This window comes from Stenella coeruleoalba (genome assembly GCF_951394435.1).
Source record: "Stenella coeruleoalba genome assembly, chromosome: 5".
NCBI classification, from domain to species: Eukaryota; Metazoa; Chordata; class Mammalia; order Artiodactyla; family Delphinidae; genus Stenella; species Stenella coeruleoalba.
Window position 1 is genome coordinate 142259082 of NC_137150.1, and position 16582 is coordinate 142275663.

Genomic DNA, 16582 nt, shown 5'->3' on the forward strand with positions numbered 1-16582 from the left:
GACAGGCAGGGAGGGGTGGGGGAGGACGCGGGATCCTGTCCCAAGTGCCTCTGACTCGACCTCTCAGATCCGCTTCTGCCCACCCTGCGCTGCTCTGCTCACCAGCCAGGCCCTCCTGGCCCGGACTCCGCCTCCTGGAGACAGTCTCCTGTGGCTGCTGTGACACGTTCCCACTAGTTGAGGAGCTTAAGGCAACACAGATGTATTCTTTCACCGTCTGGAGGTCAGATGTCTGAAAACGGTGGGCAGAGCTGGCTCCTGCCGCAGGCTCCGGAGACACTCTTCCCTGCCTGCCTTTTCCAGCTCTGGAGGCACCTGTGTTCCTTGGCTCGTGGCCCCTCCTCCACCTTCAGTCTCTCTGACACTGACCCTCCTGCCTCCCTCTCACGGGGACCCTGTGATGACGCTGGGCCCACCCGGCTATGCCAAGACCATCTCCCCATCTTAAGACCCTTAGCTTAATCACATGTGCCAAGTCCCTTTTGCTGTACAAGGTAACATCCACAGGTTTCGGGCACTGGGACACGTGTTGTATGGAACTTCCCAGGGGCCTCTGGGATCCCAGCCACGCAGCGTCGTCCTACCTGTAACTCTGCCTAAGTTAGGACACTGAAGAAATTCTCCATGGGGTGCAGACTCAGGCCGGCCCCCGCGGCGGTCTGAACCTGCACAAGGCTGTCCCAGGCCCCCTCCATGGTGTTGCTCTGCTTTCCCTGGAGTGTGGCTGTCATCCATGACCTTGGGGTACGGGGTAGGGGGGATGGGGGAGAGGAAGGGAGAGGAGAGTAGGCCCTTTCCTCCCTCTTCCATCCATCCCTTCCCCCGCTGCTAAAGATTTATTCAGATATAATTCACATTACATGCAGTTTGCCCACTTTGAGTGTAGAATTCAGGGTCTCGTTATAAAGGTGGCACCCTTGAAAAGGATGCTAAATTTAGCTTTGACTGGTGTCTCCCCCAAAATCAATGGTGTCCTCCAATAAGTCAGGGCCACCAGAACCTCAGAATGTGACCTTATTTGGAAATAGGATCATTGCAGATGTACTAGTTGAGGTCCCACTGCATTAGGGTGGACCTAAATCTGGTAACTGAGGTCCTGATGGGATGAGGAGGGACACAGACACACAGAGGCAGACGCGTGATGCAGCCACAAGCCCAGGGACGCCTGGGGCCTGGCAGCCCTGGCAAACCAAGAAAATGCATTGCGTTGAAAGTAGGGTCCTTAAAGGGGAGGAGTGGGCCCTGAGGCCTGGGATGGGGACGTTTGGAAGGACACGTCCGAGGCTCTGGAACCCCTAATTCCTCCAGACGCCCAGCAGCCCACCACACTCGCCCTGGCTGAAAATCAGCTCCCGCACCTGGAGACCAAGCAACAGCCACACACCTGAGGCAGGTACCTCGCAGACGGACACTCTTCCCTTCCAGATGCACCTCTACCACCTCTGGAGCTCCAGGCCAGTCACCAGCAGGTCAGCCAAGCGGAGAGGGAAGCATAGGCCTGAGCGGCCAGGAATGCCCTACACGCCCAGGAAGTGCAGGACTGGCTCCTGGGTGCCGGCGGCCATGGGGAGCGTCCGGTGGGCAGGGGTCTCAGGGGTGGGAGATGGTGCAGACCACGTGCAGCCCAGAGGCTGAGCTCGCCACAGCCTTGCAGGCTGATGGCGCTCGGCGGTACCTGCAGGGTTACCGCCTCTCCTGCCCACAGCTGACCATCTCTGTACCAGAGCCAGAAATGTGCCAGTGTGTCTGAGGACATCTCGAGCTAATGCTCTAGAATCGGATTTGCTGAAAAAAATCTATTCGCGTATTTATGTATTTATTCTTTTTGGCCGCGCCACGCAGCTCGCGAGATCTTAATTCCCCAACCGGGATGACCCTCGCGCTCGGCAGCGAAGGCCCGGAGTCCTAACCACTGGACCGCCAGGGAATTCCCTCAAATCTTGTATTTTAGAGACAGGATAGAGTCACAGCAACGGAGGCGTGTGGAGCTGCGGTTAGAACACAGGCTCCTGGAATCCTGGGTCTACAGCCCGCCTGCTGTGACCTGGGCATCCCCCACCCCTGCTCGGCCACTCAGGGGGAGGGGTCTCAGGCCGCACGAGGCCCAGCGGGGGCTCCACCCTGGACAGCTCGCACCTCGTGACACCTCTCTACTGTGATTACAGCTTCAGATGAAGAAAAAACCCCAAAACAGAAAATTTGTGAACACTGAAAAAATACATACATTTAAAGATAACACAAGCCCTCCTTGAAAGTAATTTACTTAAGATCATTGACTGGGAGAAAAAAATGAACACAATGAAAATGAGGAATAGAGACACCGGAGAGGTGCATTCCCCCCCCCCCGAGTGGCGCCACGTGAGGTCCCAGACACAGGTTGGCAGTGGAGAGACCCACATGGGCGACGGGCTCTGTGCAAAATCGGGACTAGAAGTAGGTCAGCTCGTCGTGTCTGCCTTTGTGGGTCTGGTAGCTGGCCAAGGCCAAGGGCTTGTTCTCGTGTGGGAGGCTTTCAAATACTCGAATGTGCACGAAGTTATCATCGTCCACTTGAACCTGGAAAGACAGTCCAGTGAGGGGCGGGCGTGGCCTCTGACCCCTGCTCCACTGGCCTCGGCTGGACTGGGAGAAAGGCCCTGGGTGCCAGGAGGCCACGTCCCTTCAGGTGACCAGCGACTGGGCTGAGGACATTCCCACCTTCCTCCATCGAGTGCACGGGACGCCCTCGTTGCCCCAGCCAGCACCTGGCACCCACACTCACTCCATCAGAGCCCCGAGTCCCCGAAAGGCTCGGTCCTCCCCTCCAGGAGGCTGTGCGCACACGTGCACACACACACGCGCGCGTGCACACGCATGCTCATTTTAGATGGCCAGCAACCCCCTGAAGCTGGGGGCTGCCACTCGACCCTCTTAAGCACCCCTGCCCAGGCACCTAGGCGCCCCCAATTCAGGCCAGACCCTCCGAAGAGGCTGACATCCCACCTTGATGAAGAAGACCCTCCCGGCGACCACCTGGCTCTTGAACTCCACAGCCTTGAACATCGGGAACTTCTTCTCCTTCTCTTCCAGCTGGGCCCTCACCTGGGGGAGGAGAGAACGGAAAGACATGTGCACTTACTTGAATTAAGTGTCACGGCTGAACTCTGATGCCGGCCCTCTACAGGCTTTCTATAACACGACTGTTCTTCACAACTGAGCAGACACATTAAATTGTCAGCTCTGATGATAAAGTATAGAAAACAGCTCTCTAATTCTGCCGAGTTTCAACGGTACTATTTCTCTATCATTTTCCCCTTCTTTTCCAGGCATGGAATAGTTTGATATTTTCATCATCACGACAACGTATGTAAGTTCATACCCTGTTTTTCTCTTTTACTTAACAGACAGTTCATTGCAAAGAGTATATATAGTTTTTTAATTACTCTTTTAAATTTTTTTTTAATTTTAATTTTTGCTGCATCGGGTCTCAGTTGCCGAACGTGGGCTCTCCCTTGCGGCGTGCGGGCTCAGTAGTTGTGGCGCACAGGCTCAGTAGTTGTGGCATGTGGGCTTAGTTGCTCTGCGGCATGTGGGATCTTAGTTCCCTGACCAGGGCTCAAACCTGCGTCCCCTGCATTGGAAGCAGGATTCTTGACCACTGGACCACCAGGGAAGTTCCTAACTACACTTTTATTTGTTTATTTTTAAAGAAATTATATTTATTTATTTATTAATTTATTTTTGGCTGCATTGGGTCTTTGTCGCTGCTTGCGGGCTTTCTCTAGTTGCAGCGAGTGGGGGCTACTCTTCGTTGCGGAGCACAGCCTCTAGGCACGCGGGCTTCAGTAGCTGTGTCACGCGGGCTTCAGTATTGTGGCACACAGGCTCAGTAGCTGTGGCGCACGGGCTTAGTTGCTCCGCGGCATGTCGACCTTCCCAGACCAGGGATTGAACCTGTGTCCCCTAAACTGGCAGGAGGATTTTTAACCACTGCACCACCATGGAAGTCCCTAATTACTCTTTTAAAATTGAAAGCTAAAACAGTTAAAAATGTTAAACTAAATTTAATATTAAATTTAATCTTCCATCTTCTAGATGTGCCTTAATTCTCTTAAAAATTCCCAATTTCTTGTGACAGATAATGCAGCAGATAACACTTTTGCAGGGAAAAACGCTTTGCTGCATTTTTAGATGATTTCTCTAGCGTGCAGTGCCTTTGGGCGGAGGCTGTCCCTGATCCTTCGTGTCAGACGGTAATCACACTTTCCGACGAGTCCTGTTTTCCAGGGTCTTGGCCTTTTGGGAACCGAGCATTCTGATGGAGGAAGGGGGGAGCAGGTTGTTCTGTCTTGACTTGAAAACCTAATCTAGTTTCAAAGTGCTCCGGCTGCTCTCTGGGTTACCGGCAGGCACTAGAGCGCGCTGGCTCTGCACTGCAGTCACAGGACCGGTCCTAGAGGGCCGGAGGATTTCACTGGAGCCCGGAAGCAGGCTGCTTTGGGAGCTGAGGGCATCACCGCCACGCATGCCAGCGAGTTCCTGTGGCAAAGGCTTTCAGGAAGGGGGAGCTCCTCGTGGATAAGGTGGGCAGAAAGGACAGGAGGGAGGGTCAGGAAGTGAGAAGGCGGGCCGCCTTCTCTCCACGCAGCTGCCACGGCTCCCACGGCGGTGCGCGTGTCCCCAGGGGCTGGTGCCCACCTGCGTCTGAACACTCCCCCGTGGGGCCCTTCTTCCTGCCAGGTGCCTGCCAGGTCTGCAGGGAACTGACCCTGCAGACAGTTTACAAGGCCAGCGGGGTGAGTGACACCCACAGACCCTCCCGGGAGTCTGAGATGGAATCGTCTCTCTCTCTGCTTCAGGGGGGCTTGCACAGAGCCCCCGCCCTGTGCAAGGACTGATGGCTTGAGAAAACCCTAAACGAGGTGGCGGGACAGAGCATGTGCAGGCGGCGAACGCCAGGCCAGGCCACGGCCTGAGGGACGGCAGGTCACTGACACTGCTGCCTGCCGGCCAGGAGAAAGGTGAGCTGGGCTGTAGCCAGGGGGTGTGCAGAAGGCCCCGGGTCACTTAGGAAGCTGCCAGTTCCCGGCCCTGAGGGGACCAGGTGGGGCAGAGGGCCAGGGAGGGCCCTAGGACAGGGCTGGAGGAGACGGGGGCGGAGTGCAGCACCACGACGTCCTTCTGACCCGGGCCGGTCTCTGGCCTCTGATCTTCTCATGTGCAGCCCAGACTGTCCCAAAAGCGTCAGTACAAAGGGCCACCAGATGGTGCCCATGCCCCTCACAGAGACCACCCAGCACAAAGGCAGCCTCCTTGTTCCCAGGGGCAGTGAGAACGGTCCACTGACGTATAACTTTCACGGAACTGACCCCAAATGAAGGGGCCCTTTGAGACAGTAACCCTTCCCTCCCGAGTGAGCTGACACACGTTTAAAGTTCACCTGACAAGCGGGGAATTCTCAGGCCCGGAAAACCACGAAGAGGCGGGAAGGGGTCTTGCTTGTCAAGAGCCGACTTTGCTGACACACGAGGATAGGCAGGGCAGGCCCGGCTCCTCCCACCCTCACCTGGTCCTTGGGTGCAGGTGCCTTCCTCGGAACCCGGCCCGACAGCTGCCCAGGGTCCGAACCAGGCTCTGCCTCCGCGACCCAGGCTGGACTGCGTTTCGAAGCTGTTCAACGTAGAACCTCAAATGTACACGAAAGTGCTAGACTAACGGCCTAGTCTAGGACGCCTGCGGACCCCGTCCCCGGACTCACTCAGGGTTACTTCACCCCTCCTGCTGTACCGTTTGCTCTCTAAGTGCTTTTCCCCGACGGGCACGTCGCGGCCCTACCCCTGTGGACACCTCCGCTCGCGGGTGCGCTTCCCAGGCGGGAAGGGGCATCGGCCTGCGCCCAGCCCGGCCCACGGCGGGATGCGCTCGGGCGCACCGCCTCTGCCCCAGCGGCGATGCCTACGGACTGCCCGGGCCCCCAGGACCCCATCCGCCCCCCGGGGCCCTGACCTGGTCGGCGATGGCCTGGGTGTCGGCCGTGGCCGGCTGCGTGGGGGTGGGCGCGCCGCACATCATCTCGGCGGCGGGCGGGGCGGGCGGGCGTGGACACCAGGCGGCGGGCACTCGGGAGCAGCGGACGCGCACGAGCAGCGGACTCTGGCGGGAGCAGCTGACCGAAATCAAGCCGCCGACCGAAATCAAGCCGCCGGACCTGGCGCGGCGGTCACGTGACGCGCGGGCGGAACCACGGCGCGCGGCTGGGGGGGGGAATCCGGGACCGGAAATGGCGTGCCGGGCGCCCGGGACGGGAATGGGGCGCGGGGCGCCCTGGTAGGGATGCGCCGTGGGCGGGAGCAGGCCACAGCCTGGGACCCCCGGCAGACACCTTCTCGGGACCAAGGGTCGTGTGATGTAGGGCTGGCCCCTCTCCCTGGGTTTGGTGTCAGCCACCCCCGTCGGCTGAGTCAGAGGGCGGGATGGGGGCGCGGCCGCAGGACTCGGGGAGAGGGTGGGCAGGGCCCTGCAGGATGTGGGTGGAAGCGCGGGCGCGGTCCGCAGGTTCCCGGGAAGGGTGGTGCTCCGGCTCTCGCGGTGGCTGGGCGGGCGCTGCCCCGGGCACTGCCCTGCGGGGGACCTCGGGGGTACCGGCCCGGTGCGGGGCAGGGCGCGGGGCGGAGTTGGCCCATCCTGACTCCTTCCTGGCCTCCCGGACCACACAGTGCCCCCAGACCCCACTGTCCTGTCTCGGTCTCCGGGTCCCCACAGTTTGACCCACTGCGTGAGATGACAGTAGTGGGTCCTGAAACGACAGGGGCGTTTGGGGTCCGGAGAGCAGCGGGCAGCTGGACCGAGGGCGGAGGGGAGAGAAGCCCCCGCCCAGCGCGGGAGCTGGGGGTGCTGGGGGAGAGGGGCAGGGGCGGGCTGGCAGGCCCTCCCTCCCGCGGGCATCTGCCTGTCTGGCGCCCCTCATCCCACGGCCCGGCGCAGCGCCCCACCTGGGCTGGCCTGTCGTGTGGGCTGCTGTGAACATCGTGGGCCTGTGACCCGGGGACACAGTGAAGGGCTGACGTGGGTGGACGGAAGAGGCACAAAGGAGTCCAGTGATGGGGAGGTGATGACTCCCGGGGTCTCAGGCTGGGGTGGGGGCAGGTGGATGGAGTTAGTTAAGGGCTTGGTTCTGACGGGGTTTGGTTTGGGATTGAGACATCCTGGGATGAGAAGGTTCAACATCCTGGGAAGGGAAGGGTCCCCGTCATATTGGGGCAGGGTGGGGCCTGTGCTGGGAGCTGTCTGGACAGGACTGGCCTTTCAGAAAGATCCAGCTGCCCCCCACCCGACAGGACTGCACCTCGGTGGTCACTGGGCCTCTCCCATCACTGGGTGCTGACTCCGGGCAGAGGCCCAGCCTCGCCTCCTGGCGGGCCCAGTGGGAGTGGCCCGTGAGCGAGTGTGTGGGGAGGTGAGCCTTTCTGGTACTTTCTAGGGCAGAGCCTGGTCTGTAAGTTCAGGGAAGCATGTGGTTGAGCCCTGGGGGGAGGGGGAGGAGAGACTGACACCCATCCAAGGCCCAAGCACAGAAAGCCGAACCCTGACAGCGGGGTTTGCAGCAAAGTAAGGCTTCCAAGCAAGGGAGGAGGGAAGCCTCAGGTCCACTCCTCATTGGTCTGAGCTGGCAGTTTTTATTTTTCTTAATTGATCTTTTGCATTTAATGAAAAGAAAGAACTATTCATTGAAGGACATTTTTATGAGAATGAAACAACAAACCACCCACTGGGGTAAATATTCTCATTACACATATCTGACTATATATAAATAACTCCTCCAATGAATAGATCAAAGATCATTAAACATAGGCAGTGTACGTGAACTGGCACTCCCAATTTACACTTAGAAAAATCGAGTTTGCAGTTTTTAAAGGGGAAGGACAGAGGAGCTGGGGTGAATCATCTGAGCCATCTGCCGTCTACGTGTCTGGTCTGGTGGTCTGTGACTCCGGAGTCTGTGTCAACATACTCTGTAAAGGTCATCTTGCCCTGGAAGATGACTCAGAACAGCACATAACCAGTGATGCTTCTTGGAACTGTGGCTCCAAGCCTCTGACCTTCACTGCTCCTTATTGATTAGGCAAAAATGTGATCAAACAGGTATGGGCTAGGACAAGAGGGAAAACAAGAACAGACACCCGGACACGAGTGTTAATTATAAACCAGTCACAGGACTGGGTTTCAAGACTCGCACAATTCATAATTGAACAAATGAATGAATAGAGACGGATTTGACCCCATAAAAATGGAAAACTCCTCTGTGTCAAAAACAAAGCGTCAGAAAATGACGACCCGGAAGGGCAAGGCAGGCGGTTCTGTGGCTTCTGTCATCCTGCAGCTCGGGGCGGTGGGGGGGGGCACCTTGAGGCGCCTCGTTACGCCTGACCCTCCGTCCCCGCTGGCCCTGGGTCTGCAGGTGCTCGCATTTTAGAACTAGGAGGGTAACACCTGTGGAAAGGCTTGTTTTTTCGGAGCGGGCGGGAGCAGGGGATCCACCACCATCACTTGGGTTTTGACAGAGACTCACAGGCAGGCAGAGGAGGGGGCGGCTTACACTAGGTGTGCCCTGCTGGAGTCTCTGGGCCCGGGGAGGCTGTGGGCAGGCCCACTGCAAGCTGGGCGTCCTGTTTGATTGCTTTCAGGGGCATATTGGGCCTTCTCTGGTTGTCCTGAGTTAGAAGGGGGATGGGGCAAAAATTAGGGAAGGTGACGGTCACGGGCACCTCCTGACATTCTGGGCCAATGGCTGCAGAGGCTGTGGTTTGGCTTCTGGACGGTTGTTGCACAGATGGTGGGTCTCTGGTCACATGGACATGGTCTGGCCATTGTCTGTCTGTATAGTCATTGTCTCATGCTGCTTTATGGAGTCAATGTTGCTTTCTTGCTGCAGGTTTGGGTCCAGACATGTTTTCCAGCTGCCGTGGAAGGCAAGCTCTGAAGGTCAAACTCTTGAATGCTGATCCACCCTTTCCTTGCACCTGCTGTGTGGCATAGGAGTAACTGCTGAACCTCTCTGTGCTTAAATGAAGCACTAAGTGAATTAATGAGCATAAAATGCTTGGGACGGTGTCTGAGCCCTAGGGTGAGTTGATGATGTTACCACTATCATTGCCTATGATTACTATACTCACATAAGTCTAACCCATAATTAGCATTACTTTTTCTACCCAAATGCCCTGAAAAATGTTGACATTCATCTCATTCCTTGACAACACAGCTTTTTATCCCACTAGAGCCAGGGGAAGAGACCTAGTATCCCGTGTCCCCATCTAGAGTCCTGAGGCCATTCACTTCAATTTGAAATCCCTGTTCAGAAGGATCAGACTTTTAAATTCAAGCAATTTTGGAGTTTCACTTGTGATCTCTGATTTTCCCAGAGTCAGAAGAAACCAAGGTGTTTTGTGGGGTTTTTTTCTCAATTTAATTTCTTACGTGTAGGAGCCCCAAGGATATGAGACCAAGGGTGAGCCTGGCAGTCGAGGTTATATGCCTCAAGGAATGGGACGGGGGCCTGGGGCTCCCAAGGGGAGGAGGGCCCCTCATGGGGCGATACAGAGAGCTGAGTTTGGTAATTAATGTTTGCCCTGCTGTGCAGGGAAGTGTTTCAGATAAAAAAGTTATCTCTGGTAATAACTCTTCCTCTGGTACAGGCCCCCATCTCAATTCTTTTAGGTAGTTAAGGAAGAGATCATAGTTGTCCTGAGCCTGCTGGCTCCGATTGCCTACAGCTCAGAATAGTCTACATGCCAAAGGGGCGTATTCTGTCCTCCTCACAACCTGGCTTGTGTGTTTCCCTGTTGGCACGCTTAGGCAGGTGACTCATACACCTGTGCCCCATTCTATTCAGTTGCTTGTGTTTCATATTGCAAAAATGTCATCACCAGAATTTGTTGCTAATTAAATTCTAGCCCAAGAGACCCTTTGGGTGGGGGAGAAAAAAAAAGAGAAAGATGAAACATTTAAACAAGTAAGCATTTATTACATTTACCTATTCATCTTCAGTAACAAAGGAAATATCAGTGGAGGTAAACCTAAACATAGGTGCCCCACCTGGGCACGTCGCCGCCCAGCCTCCTGCATCAGGACCCATTACAGGCCTGGCTGCCTGGCCGAGCTGGAAGCAAAGCGGACAGTGGCTTTACCTCCGAGCCAGGACCCTTGAAGCAGCCATCTCGAGCAGAGACGGCCCTGAGCCCCCTCTGAAAGGTGAAAGGAGGTGCAGAAATTGGGACGACTCAAGGGAGGGAACAGATGTACATCTTGAAGAGCCGTTGCTCTAAACTAATGTCGGCAAAGGATTTTCTAAGCTTAGAAGCATCAGAAGAATCAGAAGGGAAAGGCCGGGACCCAGATGGGGGCAGGGGACTCTCTGGGTGCACCTGTTGACCTGTCCTCGGCCATCCAGCTGTTCTCTCTGTGTCTCCTAATGACCTAGGGACCCTTGTCCAGGTCCCCAGCAGACAGACAGGCAGCACTGGGACTGTTCCCTGCTTCCGTACCCGTCACGTAGGAGGCGTTAAATGAATATTTGACTCCTTCTGTTACAGAACTCACACTGGGCTGCTCATCTCTCAGGAATACAATGCTAAGGGCCAAGTGTTGGGTAAGAGGAGAGGCAGCTTTATTGAGGAAGCTGGCAATCCTGGGGAGAAAGTGGGCTCACGTCCCAAAATCAACTCCCCCTTGCTGATCAGGGGACAAGAGATTTTAAAGGGGCGTTTCTGGGGTGCACGGGCCCTGGTTGGGGGGAGCTGCATGAAGAAGAGCGCAGTCAGCTCTGATAGTCGACTTGAAATTAGTCACGCGGTGATGGGATCACTGCCCTTCGATTGTTTTAAGTACAGTTAGTCTTCAGTTCCAGAAGTGGTTTGTTCGCATCCCCTTGAGGCCGGTTCTTGGAATTGTGTAAGACAGACCAGCAGTTCATGTCACGGCTGTAGTCTTGTCATCATGTAATTAACTTCTTCCATCTGGTGGGGATTTCAGTATCTGCAAAATAGCTCAAAGGACGTGGCTCAGAATATTATCTACAGACTTTGAGGAGGAATTAAAGGTCCTTGACTTTTTGTTTTTGTCATACCACGACGCTCACGAGTTCTTGGTTCCCTGACCAGGAATTTCACCCAGGCCCCGGCAGTGAAAGTGCAGAGTCCTAACCACTGGACTGCCAGGGAAGTCCCAAGAGGTCCTTGTCTTTTTCTTTCTTAAAGTACTTTTTTTAAATTATACTTCTATAACTTAAAATTTTACTTATTTATTTATTTATTCTTGGCTGCCTTGGGTCTTTGTTGCTGTGCGCGGGCTTTCTCTAGTTGTGGCGAGTGGGGGCTACTCTTCGTTGCAGTGCGCGGGCTTCTCATTGCGGTGGCTTCTCTTGTTGTGGAGCACGGGCTCTAGGCGCGCAGGCTCAGTAGTTGTGGCTCGTAGGCTCTAGAGCGCAGGCTCAGTAGTTGTGGCGCGCAGGCTTAGTTGCTCCGCGGCACGTGGGATCTTCCTGGACCAGGGATCGAACCTGTGTCCCCTGCATTGGCAGGAGGATTCTTAACCACTGTGCCACCAGGGAAGTCCCAGGTCCTTGTCTTTAATGCCTAAACTATATTATTTTGTCTTGTTTGACAGCTTTCCTTTGCTTCTGCATGTTGTCTCCTCTCTGATTAAGTTTATTCTTTGGCTAAAGTTTTTCTACAGACAAGAGGCAGGCAGAGGACGCTGGGGGGACAGTCTGTCCTGGGAAGGCCCCACAGAGTCCTGCTCAGTTACACTTACACACTTCTGTAAATCAAAAACAAAACTGCAAATTAAATCAATTGAGGGACTTCCCTGGCGGTCCAGTGGTTAAGACTTCGCCTTCCAATGCAGGGGGTGTGGGTTTGATCCCTGGTTGGGGAGCTAAGATCCCACATGCCTCAAGGCCAAAAAACCAAAACATAAAACAGAAGCAATATTGTAACAATTCAATAAAGACTTTAAAAATGGTCCACATCAAAAAAATAAAAAAAATCTAAACGGGACTTCCCTGGTGGCCAGTGGTTAAGACTCCTCACTTCCAATGCAGGGGGTGCAGGGTCGATCTCTGGTCGGGGAGCTGAGATCCCACATGCCATGTGGTGTGGCCAAAAAGAACAAAATAGTCAATGCCAGGAATTTATTTGAAGGAAAAGGAATATAATGGATGGACAGGAGATTTATCTATAAAAATGTCCATCCCAGAACTTAGAAGCCGCCCCCATGCCCAGCCTCCGTCCATAGCAAGGAGCCCTGTGTACTTGGGAGGAAGTGTTTACAAGAGCGTGTCTGCCAGGGCCCTGATGTTGGCGGCACTGGGTGCTTGTTGAAATGCTGAGTTCCCAGCCCTTTGCCCTGGAGATTCCGAGTCCCTGGGGTTCGGTGGGGTCCAGGCACCTGTGGGATTGACGGATATTCACCGATGTTAACAGTAGCCATCACTAGGGGGTGGGGAATGGGTGTTTAACAACTTTCTGTGATTTTCAGTATTTTCCCAAAGTTTTATTTAAAGGCCTTTTTGCTTTTAGAAGAAAGGTTTATTTTGGAATATTGCATCTTCTTGAGAAATTAATATCATGGGAGAATGCTAGATATGTTATTGAAAAGCAGTTTCAAAACTGTCAACATAGTGTGATTACTATAATATATTAACATAAAACTAACACAAATCTTATGCACAGAAAATAAAGAACAGATCTGTCAGAAATTTTTCTCTTAGGCCATGAGACCATGATTGGTTTCCTCCCCTAACTTTTTTTATTGCCCTGATTTTCTATAATAACCGTTGAGGGATACGTATCGGGGGAGGAGCACACAATATGGAGAGAACGGGTTTGGGTCTGGAGAGCAGCTCTGGGCAGCGGGGTGCACAGAGGACGTGGTGGGGGTCCCGGAGGGGCAGCGGCTGGGCCACGGCAGTGGACAGGCTGTCTAATGTATGTGCAAAATGAATCTTTGGGCCCTTGTTCAAAATGTATTAAGAATTTGAAGAAGGCAGCAGCAGAGCTATAGCAGGCGCAGCCCTTCTGCTTGGGGCCGCGCTGCTCACTGCACACGTGGACCACGTGCCACCTGTGAAGTGGTGCTGGTCTGGACGTAGGGCGCTCGCGGCTGTGCTGGGCAGACGGGCTGGCCTGGGTGTCACCTTTGCCTTGTCTTTTTCAGACTCCGGGCGAGAGCATAACCTGTAAGCCTCTTTGCTCACCTACAAAAGGGCAAGTGCCACCCGTCCCTTGCAGGATTGTTTGAAGATGTATAAAGTCCTCGCACGTAGTAGGCCCTCATTAGGTGGTAGTGATGTTACTTATTTTATCTTCTTTACACTTTCTGTAGTGCGTTCAGTAGTGTCCTCCCAAATCACATCTACCCAGAACCTCAGAACGTGACCTTAATTTGGAAATAAGTTCTTTGCAGATGTAACTAGTTAAGATGAGGTTAATAGTGGATTAGGGCGGGCCCTGAGTCCAATGACTGGTGTCCTTATAAGAAAACAAGAGGACACAGAGAGACAGACAAGAAGAACAGCATGTAAAGACAGAGCTACAGGGGAGGAGGCCACGTGAGGACAGAGGCAGATGTGGTGTGATGCAGCCGCAGGCCCAGAATCACCAGGAGCCCCAGAAGCAGGAAGAGGCAGGCAGGACCCGCCCCTGGAGCCTCCGGAGGGAGCGTGGCCCTGTGGACACATGCATTTCAGACCTCTGGCCTCTAGAACTGGGAGACAATAACTTTCTATTGCTCTAAGCCACCAGTTTTGGGCACTTCGTTACAGCAGCTCCGGGAAACTGAGTCACCTCCCTTGCACATCACATACACGCTTCCTAGCACAGATGCGAAATTATGCTTCAAAGATGGGCCCAGCCTTCTTCACCAAGTTGAGCCTGGAGTTGAAAGACCATGACCTCAGAAAACACACAGGATCCACGAACAGGGGTTTTTCTACAGAAAACAAACACAGGCAGGACAACCTCGGGATGAGAAGTGGATCTCCATGATGCTGCGGGAAAGGAGAGAGGCTGGTCCTTGTGATTTGTGGAAGACATGAGCACACGTCTATTTCTAACTGGTACCTAGTGAGCTAGTCACAGCTGTTCCACACACCATCACCTCCTAGGCACCGTCCTGGGTGCAGACGAGTAGGACAGAGAAAAACCCTGCCCTCAGGGTGGGATGGGGTGGAGGGTGTGTAATGTGTGTAGAAGTGGGAAAATACATCCTTCCCCAAGTCCTGTCAGACTTTCTGTTTTTGCTTTTCTAATTTTTAAAACTTTTTATATTGGAATCATTTTAGGTTGCAAAAATACTATAAAGGTTTTGTAAACTCTTCATCCAGTTTCCCTAAGTGTTAATGTCTCACACAAGCCTAAACACAGCATAGTTACCAAAAGCAGGAAACGAGCCTTGAGATGCACTGTAATGAGCTCGTGTCCAGAATCCACGCACGTTTCACTGCTGTCCCCCCACAGTCCTCTGTCTGACCCAGGCTCCTCCCACGCGGTCCTTCGCGGTAACGTCTCCTGAGCCGGCTTCGACCTGGGACAGGTTCCCAGTCTTTGTCTTTCATGACCTTGACACACTTCAGGAGTATGAATTGTTTATTTTGAGGAAGATCCTAGTTTGGGCTTCTCTGATGTTTCTCCTGAACGGGTGGAGGTCGTGTGTTTGGGGCAGGAACACCACCAAAGTGATGCTGTCCTTTCAGTGCATCATCTCAAGGGCGTGTGATGTCCATACACCTTGCACTGGTGATGTAGACCTCCATCTTGAGTGAAGGCATGTCTACCAGGTTTCTCCATTGTAAAGTTACTATTTTCCCCATTGTAACCAATAAGTACTTTTGAGGCTATGCAAATAGCATGTCTGTCATCCTCCTTCTGCCACTAATTTTAGTATCCATGGATGGTTCTTGCCTGCAATGCACAGCGGACTTTGAAAAGTCTCCTAAAGAAGGATAATTTTGCATTTAGAATTGTCGATTAAAATTCAATTGACAAGAAGAAAAAAGAATTTTACTTGAACCAGATTGAGGATTATAACCCAGGAGGAAGTCTTTCAGGAAAGACTGTTCTGCCTGTTAAAAGTCGAAGGCGTGGTCATATACTGACGTACTGACATTTTAAATAAAGTTCACCAAGGATACATAGTCCAGGTAGCACGTATAAAGCCAGCAGCAGGTCACCGCGACCCCCTATGAAGTTGGGAAAGTACACTGTTCTTCTAAGAAGTTACATTGCCAGCGTCAGAAGAAAGGGAAAAAATTGATCTTTATGGTGGAGCAGGCATTCCCACCTTTGAGGAGGTCCGGTTATTGTGTAATGCGGACGCACACTGCCATCAAAAGGGGAGTGAGAAGGCCCTAACGGACAGAGAGAATTTTATGCTTCATTTCCTCATCCTGCCTTAAAATATAAATTTTACTTTGTCTGAACAAAAGCATGTATTTTTTAGTTACACTGAATATGCAACAAATCTTTCATTAGCTGTCAGTGTCTAATAGCTGCATAGGCTGTCAAGTATTGGTATATTTTTAAAGTATATGTTGGTGCATTTCATTGCATTCTTTTGGTGAAATTCCCTGTCAGAAATTCACTGAATGTCTATTAACATTGCTCTTTTCTTTAGGCTTTGTTGTCTTCTTTTTCCTGCTTTAGGAAAAAGCACGTAGCGTCCTCCTTTCTGGAGTACAGGGATTTGTTATTTCACTGCCCCGCACCTCCGCTGAGACGTGGCTGTTGGGGCAGGGATCTTGTCCTGTTCAACAGCGCCACCGCTGGTGAAAGAACTTAAATAGCTTTTTCAAACAGAAAAAGTTGGACGAATGGGGCAATGAACGCTTGTATTCCTGCCACTGGAGTCAACCATTGTTAACATTTTGCCGTATTTGCTTGTGTGCCCTGTGTGTGATTGTTTCTCTATCTATTGACATGACACTTCATCCCCACCAAACACTTTGCAGTTATTTCCTAAAAGTAGAGACATTCTTCTCCATCACTTGTTGGCAAACTATGATCATTGGGCCTAATCTGGCCCATCACCTGTTTTTGTAAATAAAGTTTTATTAGAACACAGCCACACACATTCATTTGCATGTTGCCCATAGCTGCTTTTGCACTAAAGGAGCAGTTGTTTTGGCTCACAAAGCTGAAAATATTTACTACCTCACCTGTGCAGAAAAGCATTAACCTAAGGCCTTCATGCTATCCTTACAAAGTCCTGCTTATGAGTTTGGCCCTTAGCTGGCACCTGGGAATGTGGATTTGGGGAGGGTCCCCATTACCGTAACTGTGATAAGAGTGCCTCACTGAGTCTGAACCGTTTGTACAAACAACACAGCGTGTGCTGAACATCTGTTCTCTCTCTGGGAGTCCGGAGTTTCCGTGTGTGTCTGTGACTAGCTCATAATAAAAACTGGGCACTTTTTTTTTAAATTAACATTTTGGCTGTGCCGCTCAGCATTTGGGAGCTTAGACCACCTCCTACAGTGGAATCGCAGAGTCTTAACCACTGGACCACCAGGGGAGTCCCAAAAAACCCTGGGCTCTGGTCTCTAACAAGC

At 52.8% G+C, this 16582-nt stretch overlaps 1 protein-coding gene across 1 annotated transcript; it reads right to left on the reverse strand.

Annotated features, from left to right (window-relative positions):
* Positions 1–2253: 2253 nt before the first annotated feature.
* CSTB (cystatin B) lies at positions 2254–6278 on the reverse strand. Its single transcript, XM_079922454.1, has 3 exons — positions 5986–6278; positions 2983–3081; positions 2254–2556 (listed from the first exon to the last, which is right to left on the reverse strand). Exons 1-3 carry the CDS (start codon positions 6049–6051, stop codon positions 2428–2430), a joined length of 294 nt encoding a protein of 97 aa, XP_079778580.1. The 5' UTR covers positions 6052–6278; the 3' UTR covers positions 2254–2427.
* Positions 6279–16582: the final 10304 nt, after the last annotated feature.